Source organism: Meriones unguiculatus, chromosome 6 (genome assembly GCF_030254825.1).
Source record: "Meriones unguiculatus strain TT.TT164.6M chromosome 6, Bangor_MerUng_6.1, whole genome shotgun sequence".
Lineage (NCBI taxonomy): Eukaryota > Metazoa > Chordata > Mammalia > Rodentia > Muridae > Meriones > Meriones unguiculatus.
Window position 1 is genome coordinate 41,419,947 of NC_083354.1, and position 13,321 is coordinate 41,433,267.

Genomic DNA, 13,321 nt, shown 5'->3' on the forward strand with positions numbered 1-13,321 from the left:
AACCATCTCTGAGTCCCTGCTTATTTCTTCTCTGTTGTGAGCACCCTTTACCTAATGTATAAGGATCACACTCTAGTTTGGGTTGACTTGAGCTAGTGGAACACTTGTCTTGAGATGGTTACCTGGGTGGGCGTGCTTCATCCTTTGGAGAGTCTGAGGAAAGGGGCTCAGCCAGGGAAGGCTCTCTGTCACGTTGAATCATGTCTTTGATATCCCCATCTTTGGAAGAAGAGATCAGCTGGGTCTTAGAGATGGAAATCGTATCAAGGTCCTTGCCACTCACAGGACTGCTGGCACCTTCCTTTCTTGCTAAGGCGCTGAAAAACATCAGGAAAATACCAAGGCCCAGGCATGGGCAGTGAGAAACTAAAATGGTAAGATGAGACCTTTCTCAAGTCTACTAGACCAAGCAGCCTACTACATTCAGCTTGTTTATTTTATCCATGAATCATTTACTTACTTACGTACGTACGTACTTACGTATTTGCTTGCTTGCTTACTTACTTAAGGCAAGGTCTTACTCTGTAGCCCTGGCCAGCCTAGAACTCACAGAGATCTGCCTTCCTCTGCTTCCTAGGTGCTGGAATTAAAGAAGTACACTACCATACCTGGCAGCTGGAAGCTCCTATCTTAAAAAAAAAAAAAAATATATATATATATATATATATATATATATATATATATATATGTGGACATGTGCACATCAGAGCAATGTGCACACCTGGCATCCCTAGGATGCCAGAGATGTCAGATTTTCCCAGAGATGGAGTTACTGGCACTTGTGAGCCACCTGATATGGGTATTGGAAACTGAGGTACTCCCTATGAGCAATACACACTCCCCCCCTTCTTTTAGAGTAAAAGAAGATCTCGCATATCTCAGGAGGGCATACAACTTCCTAGGTAGCTGAGGATGATTTTGTCCTTTTCATTTTCCTGCTGAGAATACTGGAGTGTGAGAGCATGCTCACTTTATGTGGTGGTTAATACCAAAGCCAGGACTTTGTGTATGCTAGGCAAGCATTGCCCCAGCAGAGCTACATCCCCGTACCTCTGTTATCATTTCTGTCTTCCATCTTTTCTCCATTTGTTCCCCCTTCTTCTTGCTTTTCTTGTTTCCCTCTTCCTTCCTTCCTTCCTTTCTTCCTTCCTTCCTTCCTTCCTTTTCATCTTTTTTTTTTTTTTTTGTGTGTGTGTGTGTGTGTAGGAGATAGTTGTACCATGTAGCCCAAGGAGACCTCAAACTCATTTTTTTTTTTTAATTTATTATTACTGTCTGTGACAGAGTCCATGATTATGGGAGGGCTCAGGGGATAACTTTGTAATATGTTCTCTTCTGCTTTAAGCTCCACAAATGAGCTTCTTAGGCTTGTGTAGCAAGTACCTATGGGGCCATCTCACCAGCCCTGACTTCACAGTCTTATGGCCTCAGCCTCCTAGGTGCTGGGATTGCAGGCTTGGATAGCTCACAAACCCAGCCCCCTTTCTTCTTACAACAAGTGTTACTGAGAGGACCAGCCTCCATGTAAATTATTACCCCAGTTCCCTGAGCAGAACAGAGAGGTCCAGAACATAGCAGGCATCACTAGCATCAGGACATTTTCTGCTCCACGACTCCTGGCTTGCACATGGAACTTCCCTACAGTCCAGCTGGCGAAAGTGTAAGGACTGTATGCCCTAACTTAAACTCCCCACAAGGCCATCAGCTCTGATGCTATCATTATTACTATCATTATTCCCATTTTAGGGAGCACTGTGGTACACACCTGTAATCCCAGTACTCAGGGAGGCAGAGGCAGGCAGATCTCTTTGAGTTCTAGGCCAGCCTGGTCTACAAATCGAGTCCAGGACAGCCAAGAGTACACAGAGAACACTGTCTCAAAGAGAAACAAAAAACAAAAACAAAAACAAATTCCCATTTTTAGGGATACTAAAACAGGTTCAGGGGTGGATGGGAAAGGAATCTCCCTTTCGCTGAGGTAAAGGGGAGGGGGAGAGAGGAGGAATAGAGGGTGGGACTAGGAGGAGAGAAGGGAAGGGGCTACAAAGATGTAAAGTGAATAAAATAAATGTGAAAAAAATAGGTAGAGATCAGTTCTCATGCCTCACAGGAGGTCTCTTAGGATAAGGTGAGCCCAGGTCTTAAGTCTGAAGTCTGGGCTCTGGATACTGCTACTAGGCATAACCTGGGCAGCAGACTGGGGGGAATATTTTCTCCAACTTACATATAAAAATGAGTCATAGCTGGGAGGGGTGGGGCACACCTATAATTTAAGCTTTGGAGAACATGAGTATCACCATGATTCTGAGACCAGCCATCCTTGGCTATAGTGTGAGACTCTTTCTCAACTTCCCCCAGGATTCCCCAACCAAAAGAAAAAGAATGAGTTTAGGATTTAGATGGCTTGAGCACCAGTTGGAGGTGAAAGAGTCGGAAGTATCACAGAAATGCGGCAGCAAGAGTGACACTCTAGTGCTGGCAGGGCTGGCCTAGCTCTTCCCTGCAACCCTACTGCTCAACAGTGACATAACATTGGAAAGTAACTCAGTAAAATGAAAAAACCGGTTCCACTTCATGAGGGTGCTATGGGGATGAATGGTAGCGCTTGGGGTATGGCCCTGCCCTGAACCCCCCAGATCTCCCACAGATTACCCCACTACTACACTGGCAGCAGTACAGTAGTGAGTACTGGCAGCTAAAACACCATGGGAGAGGGGGAGGCCAGGCTGTGCTCTCCATCTACCGAGGAGCCTGGTGCTAAGGAGACAAAGCAGAAGCGCTCTCACCTGAACTGGTCTTTCACTGTCTTCTTGGACTTGGGTTTCTTCCCAGGTTTGGCAGCAAAAGAAGCAACCCCAAGTCCAAAGCTTTGTCCATCGGGCTCACCCACCAGCTGACCTTTCAAATCCATAAGCCCTGCCTGGATAGAAAGGGCAGGAGGAGGGGCATTGGTTATCTTAGAGGTTTGGGTCTCTCAGGAATGCAGGAGTTTATGGTACAGAACTTAGAGTGAACATGCTCTCCACACGCACCAAGGTCTGGCTGCCGCCAGCCTTAGGCTGTCCTCAGTAGAGCTGTCCCTGAGCCTCAGAAAATCAATGTCTGCTTTCCATACTGCCTCCTACCAATCCATCCTCCTGAGGGAGGAATCAAAGGCATACCTCACCATACCTATCTCCCTAAGAATCTTGAGACCTATTTCCAAGATATCTCAAGCATTGGTCATGTATGTTATTAGCCATATGTCCAAGTTATGAACATCACTTTCTTTTTCTTTTTTTGTTTGTTTGTTTTTCAAGACAGGGCTTCTCTGTGTAGCCTTGGCTGTCCTGGCCTCACTTTGTAAACCAGGCTGGCCTCGAACTCACAGAGATACGCCTGCCTCTGCCTCTTTGAGCTGGGTTTACAGGTGTGTGCCACAGGGCCTGGCAGGATGTCATTTTCAATGTAAAAGTGGTATACTATTTTTTTTCTGTGTATGTATGTATGTGGATGTGGAGAAAGGTCAACTTTGAGTGTTATTCTTCAGGGAACAGTCTATTACTGGGTCTCTCACTGTCCCGGAATTCACAAACTATGCTAGGCTGGCTGGCAAGAGAGCCCCATAGATGGGCCTATGTCTTCCCAGAGCTTGCATTACAAGGATGAACCACCATGCCCAGCTCTTTTACATGGGTTCTAGGAATTGAACTGACAGCTTCAGCTTGCTGACTGAGCTATCTCTCCATCCCCTTAGGTGGTTTACCCTTCCACAGAGAGCTCCAAGTTCATCCTGGTGTGATCTTGATCTGGGAACTCTTAGCTCTGGTTTGATGCATGACACTTGCAGTTTCTGCCCAAATATGGAAAGTAAGAAATGAGTGATGTTAGCAAGAGGCAACTGTGCTTACCTTCTGGACAGCAGAAATGGCTGCAAAGTCATTCTTGTCTATGAGAGTGTACTTCCTGCGCAAGGCAGACTCTATTTCCTGCTCCTGTTGGCTTAGGAGAGAGAGTGAGACACCACTTTATAATGGGGGCTATGTTGAGTCCACTGGCCCCCATTAATACCCCAGTACTAGAGTAAAAGTTGGCTAGGTAAAGCCCTGGTGATGGAGCCACAGCCTCATCATAAGCCAAAAGACAATGCTAACAAAAGGGTCCCTCCCTTTTCATGGTGTACACATACCCCATTGTCTAGTCCACAAACCTATAGAGCCACATTACATGCCAAGTGCATCAGCTCTAAGATGACACTTAACAATGCCTGTAGGCCTGCAAGGGGACTGTGATGTCACCTAGGTTCTAAGAAGCCCTTGTAATCAAAGGACCATTCTGATACCAGCAGCATTAGCTGCTCAGGCAATGAGTAGATCTACAAGTGTAAGTGTTCCTTGAGGTAGTGGATGTGGAGGGTTCACGAGGCCTGGCTCTGGGCACTCTCACAGCTGGCACTCCAGAGAGTTCCTATCCAACTAATGAGCCCAGCAAACATCCACCAGGGACCTGCAGACATCCTAAACACTCAGATCTGGTTCCTTATATAGCAGAGGATGTTCTTCTCAGACACACACACACACACACAACCCTCTCACACACATGAGGGTTTTCTTGAAGGCTAGTGCCCAAGGCATAGAAAATGAAAATGGAAGGTGAAAAAGAGTGAGGAGGGGCCAGTAGGATGAGACTTACCTCAGAACCACTCGGAACTGGTTGAATACCTCCTGAATCTGTCTTAGATTGATTATCTAGCAGAAGAGAGCAGAATTTAGATGATGGTACCTGGGAATGAGGCTGTGTCGGAGCAGAGAAGTCAGGAGCCCTTGGCTGGCTCTGGACCATCTCATTTTGAGAATATGTGTAGAAACCTCTTAGCAGGTGCTGGAGAGATGGCTCAACAATTAAGGGCATATATTTCTCTTGCAAAGGACACACTTGGTTCCCACATCAGACTCAGACAGCTGCCTTTAGCTGAAGTTCCAGGGCATCTGATACACTCTTTTAACTTCACAGGCAGACATACAAACCCACACTCAGATATATATATATATATATATATATATATATATATATATATATGTATATATATATATATATATAATAATTTTTTTTCAGAGCTGAGGACTGAACCTAGGGCCTTGCATTTGCTAGGTAAGCACTCTACCACTGAGCTAAATCTCCAGCCCCTACACATAATAATTAAAAGTAGCATAAAATCTTTTTAAAGCCTCTCACCAAAGTGTTAATACCACTTCCAAGAGCATAGATAGATATACTTGATTAATAGCTTGTTGTTGTCTGTTTTTGAGATGGGGTGTTATATATCCCAGACTTCCCTGAAACTTGCTGTACAGCTGAGAATGTTCCTGAAGTTCTAATCCTCCTGCCTCCACCTCCCAAGTACTGGGATAACAGGCTTGTGCCACTGGGCCTGGCTTCCTGCACAACAGGCAGGCACTCCACCAACTGAGCTACATCCCCACTGGCAGATCAATAGCTTTAAAATAAGTACTTTCTAAGCCTTCACAAAAAGTACTTTTTAAGTTTTTTAAATATTTATTTTTATGTTTATGAGTGCTTTGCCTGCATATACGTGTAAGCTTGGTGCTGTCAACGACCAGAATCAGATCCCTTAGAACTAGAATTGCAGACTGCCTTGAGCTGCACGTGGGTGCTGGGAACTGAACCTAGGTCTTCTGTCAAAAACATCAAGTGCTCTTAACTGCTGACTCATCTCTCCAGTTCCCAACCCCCCTTTAATTCATGAGAAAAGCTCTAACTATGTAGCCCAGACTGGCCTTGAACTTACCTGCCTCAGCCTCCAAAATGCTATTTTAGAATACAGGCATGTGCCACCATGGCCAACAAAAATACTTTAGAGTGGAACTCTCTAACCTAAGAGGATAGTGCTACTTCTTAAAATACAATAATGGCTACCACTGTCAGCATAACACCATAGAGACATATGGGCATGTCTATGATAGAGTTTCTAGACTGAGTCAACTGATGGGGAAAATCCTCTGTAAATGCATGCAGTATCATTCCATGGGCTAAGACTCAAGTGGAATAAAAAGAAAATGGGCTGGAGAGACGGCTCAGAAGTTAAGAGACCTGGATGTACTTCCAGAGGATCCAAGTTCAGTTCCCAGCACCCACATGGCAGTTCACACTGTGTAATTCCCATTCCAGAGGATCTGATACCCTCACACAGACATGCAGGTGAAATACCAGTGCACACTAAATTAAAAGAAGAGTCCATCCAGGAGCTAAGCCCTAGCATTCTGTTCCTCTCTACTTCTTGACTCTGTACACAACCTGACCAGCCTCAAGCTCCCTGCCATGACAGACTACATCATCTATGAATCAGAGTAAACTGTCCCTTTCTCACATTGCTTTTGTCAGATAGTGTCATTGTCACAGCAATGAGAAAACTAGTGCAAATACTTCCTAAGAAAAAGACAGTAATACCGTTATATAACTAGCTTCCTTCTCCTTCAGAAGGTTAAGATGGACCCTACTGATGAACCTTATTGTGGGGACAGACACACACCTGTGCAGCTAGAAGAGGGTTTCCAGCCTAGGAACACTAAGATTGATTAAAGGTTGGTTTAATGCTTCTCTTATGCTAGCAAGGCCCACCAAACTCACTCCTCAGTTGTCCTAGACCCTCCTTTTGCTGCTGTTCACATTGACACTTGAGGGGAGAGGGAGCGCAGCCCACTTAGTTTCCTGGTGAAAGGTTTAATGGCTGCACATTAAAAGATTCATTCCCCACTCTAGCCAGCTGTTTTCTCCTTTTACACTCCAACAATGGACTCTGGGGGGAGGGTCTTCTTTAACAATAATCAACCTGACCACCGTCCTGTATCAACGTCATGCCACCAGGCACAGCCAGGCTTATCTAACAGAAAACTCAGTCAACCTGAGGCTCTTTCCCACTCTACTGCACAAGTGAGGCCAATGAGCATTCAGCCCAGGTCATTCAGCCAGGATGTACCTGAGAGTCCATCAGAGCAGCTTTACTTCAAGGCCTGTGCCCCTGAGATAGACTACCTCTGTTATAAGTTCCAGCCCACTGGACACTGTACAGCTCTATGAGTTTGTAACCCTAAACATGGAAGCTAAGGCCGTGGTGGGCTGAAGGGCCCTTGACAAGAGTCCACACCACTTCACATCTGCTGCAGCCATTCCATATCAGACAGTACTCAGGATGGAAACGGAATTCCAAGCGAGTTGAGCATGGTGTTCCCACAGCAGGGCTCCTTACGTCAATCTCGTCCAGTGTCCCCTCCAGGTACCTCCGCACTTGGGAGTTGATCTCAGCAATCTGGATCTCATCCATGGGGTCGTAATTCACGAGGGCGCGGTTGGACTTGAAGGATAGAAGAACATGTGCTACATAAGCAACAAGAACCTGAGCCCAAGAAGGGGCAGCAGGGGCATCCTGAGAGCCAAAGCATGAAGCTGGGTACAGTGACTGAGTGCTGTGCTAGCTCTTTGCTTTACTATCTGGTCCTGGCAGGGAAGGCCTGAAAAGCAGGCCAGGTGCATGGGTCAGAGAAAGAGACTGGGGATGAGAAAGAAGAAAAAGTCACTGTAGATCCTGCTGCTCCAAACCCGAGTCTCAGCAAACCACAAGGTAGAGAGATGCTGGCTCTGCCTTCAGGACATCAGAATCATGAGCATAAGCCTAAAGGGGCCACTGGAGGACTCCATCTTCCCCAAATGCCTATTTCTGGTCCTTTCCTACTACCTAACCCATGCTACTGCCCTGGATTTCACCCACCACGCTGTTTGCCCCTGCTCTCTGTTCCCCAGCAACCTTCCCTCCTCCCTATATCCCGTCCCTTACCAGACTATCATGGATGGCCAGTTCCTGCTTAAGCAATGCCAGCTCTTTTTCCAAGTTCTTGACCATTCTCTGCCAGGGGAAACATAATTAGGGAAGAGGTCATCAGAAAAACTACCTGGCTCCTTCACATCAAATGCCCAATTTCTGTTTTGTTTTTCAAGACAGGGTTTCTCTGACTAGCCTTAGCTGTCCTGGAAATCACTCTGTAGACCAGGCTGGCCTCGAACTCAGAGAGATCTGCCTGCCTCTGTCTCCAGAGTGATGGAATTAAAGGTGTGCACCACCAAGCCAGACATGTGTTCAATTTCTTAATTTGTATCCAGATATCCTGGTTATTCCTGGTAATACAGAAAAATGTGTTCTCAGTTTGTAGGCCATGCTGTGGTAGTTGGTGACCCTTCTCCAACTGGATTGAACTTATGGTCTAAGATGGCTTTAAAATTTTCAGACAGGGTCTCATGTAGCCCACAGTGGCTGTAAAGTCATTATGTAGGACAGAATGATCCTAAACTCCTGATCCTCTGGGCTCTCCCTACAAAGTGCTGGGATTACAGTCATGTGCTACCATGATGGTGTCTTATGATTTAGATCTTAAATGTCTACAGAAGGCTCATGTGATGAGACTTGATCCTGTGTTAATCGCTTTTGTTGATGTAACAAAATTATCTGAGCAATCCAGATGGAGTAGTATACATCTTTAATCCCCACACTCAGGTGGCAAAGGCAGGCAGATCTCTGTGAGTTCAAGACCAGCCTGTGCTACATAACAATTTCCAGACCAGCAAGGGCTACATAGTGAGACCCTGTCTCAAAAACAAACAAGCAAATCTGAACAAATCCTTTGGACCCAAAATTAGGTTTAATGTGATGGAAGGGAGAAGGTGCTGAAGCGAAGCTGTTCACCTCATGGTGGCCAGGAAGCAGAAAGATTGAGAAATGATCCAAGAACACGTTACAGCCTTCAAATGCACATCCCAGTAATTTGCCCCCACCTGGGTCCACCACCTTCTAATAATCTATCAATGAACATTCTTTGGACTGGGGTATGGCTTAGCTGTCGATCATGTGGGGATCAAGCTCTTAGCACCACAAAAAAAGAAAAATCACGTGTGGTGTATGCACGTAATTCCAGCACCTGGTAGGTGGAGGCAGGAAGATCAATAACCCGGACCAGCCTTTGCTACATACATAGCATAGAGGTGAGCCTCAGCTATACTGCAACTGTCACAAAAGTTTTTAAAAGGAGGAAGGGGAGGAAAGGGAGAGGGAAGAAGGCAAAAGAAATGTGTCTGGCATATGGAGAATACCTCATAGATTCAAGTACTTAAAAATGATAAATTTTGGGAATTAGAATTTGCCAAACCATGCCAGTGGTTGTGACATACACCTTTAATCTCAGCAGTAGGGAGGCAGAGGCAGGTGGATCTCTGAGTTTGAGGCCATCTTGGTCTACAGCTAGGATAGCCAGGTCTACACAGAGAAATCCCATCTTGGAAAAAAAATAAAAAAGAACTTTCCATGTCACTTACATTTGATATTTGAGAATATTTTGTAAAAGAGGCACAAGGAATTTCTGAGACCTCTCATGGGGAACAGGCTTTTCTTTGCCCCAAAAGTACCACTGGAGGGAGCTGCTGCCAAAACAAGTGAGCACAGCTGCATCTAATGGCAGGTCCAAAGGTCTTCTCAAGCCACAAACCGGCTATAGTCTAGCCTCATTCAGTCAGATCACCTGGGTACAGAGGCTCGCCTGTTACCATGCGCGTGCACAGCAAGGGCTGACAGAACCCTGACATCATGGTGGCTCTGTGGCAATTCAGACACAAAGCCTAAGATTTAGGCATGTGATCAGAATCCAAATTCAGGCTCAGCCTTTTAGGAATTCCAGGTAGGCCTCCTTCTGGTGTGGACTGTCTTTTGGGCCAAGGGTTGGTGGCTCTTCTCAGCCATCTCATCCTCCCCACTCTAGAAAATGCATTAAACCTCAGAAACAGAAAGCCTGGTTGAGGTGCTGGCGGCTGCCACTGGATAACTCTGTTCAGCGTGTCACAGGGGCACGTGGTCCAATCAGAAGGTGAGTGGTGTAGCGGACTCTCTTGGGAAAACCGGCCTCCAGCTTACCCTGAGAACAGGGAACTGTTTCTCCTAATGCTTGACAGGTGTAGCATTCCCTCCTACTGCCTGGGGAGCAGCTGCTAGGAAACAGAGCTGCTGCAGCAGACCCCGCAACTCAGGGTTCTGAAAGCACCTCCTATAATCACACACACAATGCAGACACACACACGAAAAAAAACTGTGAAAGACAGTTTGCCAAAGCTCCGAAGATAATAAGGAACAAGGCACTGAACTAGGGTGGTTCAACCCAAAAGCAGCAAATGCAGTAGCTGTGAACACAGAAACACAAATCCTCACCAGGCTATGGTCGTACAGTCTGTAATACCAGCACACAGGAAATGGAGATAGACATATCAGGCATTAGAGGCCAGACTGGGCTATATAATGAGACTGTGTCACAAAATGGAAGGCAAGGAGGAAAGGAACTGAAAGGGAAAGGGGGAGGAAGAAAATACTCAGGCCCCATCAGCAACAAAATCAGGAGCTCGGAATGGACAGGGTTTTAGTCTAACCCTTCCTGAGTTTAAGAACCAGAGCTCTGAGCTCTGCTTCCCTACTAAACCATGGTTAGTCCCATGATGGCATCATCCTTCGGGATTTATGACCTAGAAAATATAACCCCAGGAACACAGGGACATGCACATGCCCATCTTCAGCAACTATGATTTCATAAGCACCTTTTTCACTGATTTAAAAAAAAAAATAAAACATTTTTATTTTATACATGAGTGTTTTGCCTCTCTCTATCTCTCTCTCTCTCTCTCTCTCTCTCTCTTTCTCTCTCTCTCTCTCTCTGTGTGTGTGTGTGTGTTCCTGGCTCCCAGGGAGGCCAGAAGAGCATATTAGATTCCTTAGAACTGGAGTTACAAATGGTTGTGAGCTGCCATGTGGGTTCTGGGAATGTAATCCAGGACTTCTTTGAGAGCAGTAAATGCTTTTAGCCACTGAGTCATCTCTCCAGCCTGTAGGTTGCTTTTTGAGCCTGTCTCAAGGAGCCTAGGCTGTCTTTGAACTCACGATCTTTCTGAAAACTGACTCCTACAAGTTGCCCTTTGACCTCCACATATGTGCACACACATATACATGCACACATATCCACACAATATAAACAAATGTGAGAAGGTTCTATAGTGGCATGCAGGCAATTCTGAGAGACGGTGCATGCTGATTCAGCTCTGAAGCAGTCTCACAGGGAATCCTGGGGTGCCTGAGTCCCCAGAGGCCCCACATATGAACTGAGTGGTAGATCATCTAGCCCTTTCACTTTTGTGGCAGTGCAGCAGGATCCCTAATGACTCTTTAAAGACGCTGGATTATGACTGAAAGGAAAAGGATTGACCCAGGACTCCAAGCAGAACTTCAGTGGAGGCAGGAAGGAAACCACACAGGTCTGGCTTCCCCTCTGACCTCCACCAGATACCCAGGTGGTAACAGACATACAGTGAGAAAACCCACAGACATCAATCCCGAAGTTGGGCAGCCATCAGCTGTACCTCAGCATCATACTTCTCGTTGATGGCAGGCTCAGTAGTGACCAGCTTCATCCTGCTGGCAAACCTCAGTGATGACAACTGAAAACAGACCAGACAAATGTCAAGTGGCTCACCGCTCACAGGGGACCCCAAAGATCAGCCCTCTCATAGGGCATGTCCTCTTCAGACTCTTCCAGTTGCCTTAACTGCTATTAGTTCACCTCTTCAAGGGAACACTGATCAAAAGGGAATCTGGGGGTCTGAAGATAGAGGTGAGTGATATAGAAACTGATTAGCATGTGGAAGGCCCTGGGGTTCAATTCTTAACACCGAATTATAAAACTAAAAAGAGTAAAGCAGGCATGGTGACACATGTGCTTAAGAGGTGGCAGCAACAGGATCAGGAGTTTAAGATTATCCTCAGCTACACATCAAGTTAGAGGCTAGCCTTGGTTATATTAGACTCAGTACCAAACATACATAAACAGGGCTGGAGAGAAGGCTCAGCAGTTAAGAGAGCGCACTGCTCTTCCAGTTCAGTTCCCAGCACCCACGTTCAGGCAGCTCACAACTGCCTGTTAGGCTAACTTCAGGGGGGAATCTGACCCTCTTCCGAGCTCTATGGGCGCCTACACTCACAGGCACATACACATATTCACAGATACACATACACAAAACACAAATAAATCTTAGAGGTCTTCAGTGGGGTAGGGAACGGAGCAGTAAGACAAGGAAGTTGATAGAGGCATCTGCTGTAGCACTATGCAGACACCAGTCCAGTCCTCTCTCCCTCTCTTCCTCTGTCTCTCCCTACATCTTTTCTTCTTCCCCTTCCCTCTCTCCTTCTTTCCTCCCTTCCTCCCTCCCTCCCTTGAGACAGGGTCTTGACATGTAGTCCAGGCTAGCCCCAAACTCACAGACATCCCACCCGCCTTGCCTCTGCCTCCCCAATACTGGAATTAAAGGCATGGCATGTGCCACTATGCCTGTTGCACACTGATCTGTTAGTTTTCCTCTGCGGTGATCGCATCCAGGGCCTTGTGCTCACCAGGCAAGCTTTCTATACTAATGAGCATCCTTAGCTCCACATTGTTCTAATTCTTAGTCCACACCTACCCATCTTCCATCCAGATGCCTGTGCTTAAGCGACACCCTGCCTAAAGTACTCTTTCCTCCTACCCTGTTTGTCTTTCTACTCTCCGCTCTTTAAGGCACAAAGGCTTTCTGGTTCTCCTTCACATGAAAGGCACAGGCATGGTCTTCAGGAGGGGGCCCTGCCTTTCTTTTTGTTTGTTTTGAGACAGGGTTTCTCTGTGTAGGCTTGGCTGTCCTGGACTCACTCTGTAGAACAGGCTGACCTCAAACTCACAGAGATCTGCCTGCCTGCCTCCAACCCTTCCCTTCTTTATCTACTTCTTTGGGTCTAGACCAGCGAAGTCTAAAAGAAATAATGTGTAACCATTATTAATATTCATTATTAAATGTTTCCTTTGTTTGATTTTTCTTTTTTTAGTTGTATGTTTTCTTGTGACAGGGTTTTTATATGTAGCCCTGGCTGTCCCAGAACCTTCTCTGAAGAGCAGGCTAGCCTCATATTCACAGAAATCTGCCTGCCTCTGCGTCTAGTGCTAGGATTAAAGATGTGCACCACCACACCTGGCAAAAAGCCAGGGGTGTATCTGGGAAGAAGAGCTCATTTGATAAAGTGCTTGACTGCACAAACATGAGGGCCAGAGAACTTGAGTTTGCTCCCCAGAATGCATGTAAAGAAGCCTGTGTGGGGGCATGAGCTTGTAATCTCTAAGCTGGTAAGGTACAGACTGGTAGATCCTTGGGGTTTGTTGGTCTTAATGGGCTACCTTCAGGTCAGTGAGAGATCTATCCCAAAGACCAAGGTAGGGGC

At 46.2% G+C, this 13,321-nt stretch overlaps 1 protein-coding gene and 1 long non-coding RNA gene across 5 annotated transcripts in view; one reads left to right on the forward strand and one right to left on the reverse strand.

Annotated features, from left to right (window-relative positions):
- LOC110554985 (uncharacterized) overlaps nucleotides 1-13,321 on the forward strand; it is a 45,941-nt gene that overhangs the window by 18,667 nt on the left and 13,953 nt on the right. The gene's annotated exons all lie outside the window — the stretch shown is intronic.
- Nucleotides 1-13,321, reverse strand: part of Kif9 (kinesin family member 9) — a 51,303-nt gene that overhangs the window by 14,993 nt on the left and 22,989 nt on the right. For all 3 annotated transcript variants that reach the window (XM_060385211.1, XM_060385209.1, XM_060385210.1), the window contains 7 exons: nucleotides 11,440-11,517; nucleotides 7,832-7,900; nucleotides 7,247-7,351; nucleotides 4,672-4,727; nucleotides 3,891-3,981; nucleotides 2,787-2,920; nucleotides 123-317 (listed from right to left, as the gene is read on the reverse strand). In XM_060385211.1, coding sequence (XP_060241194.1) covers nucleotides 123-317; nucleotides 2,787-2,920; nucleotides 3,891-3,981; nucleotides 4,672-4,727; nucleotides 7,247-7,351; nucleotides 7,832-7,900; nucleotides 11,440-11,517 — 728 coding nt within the window. The remainder of the gene's footprint in view (nucleotides 1-122; nucleotides 318-2,786; nucleotides 2,921-3,890; nucleotides 3,982-4,671; nucleotides 4,728-7,246; nucleotides 7,352-7,831; nucleotides 7,901-11,439; nucleotides 11,518-13,321) is intronic.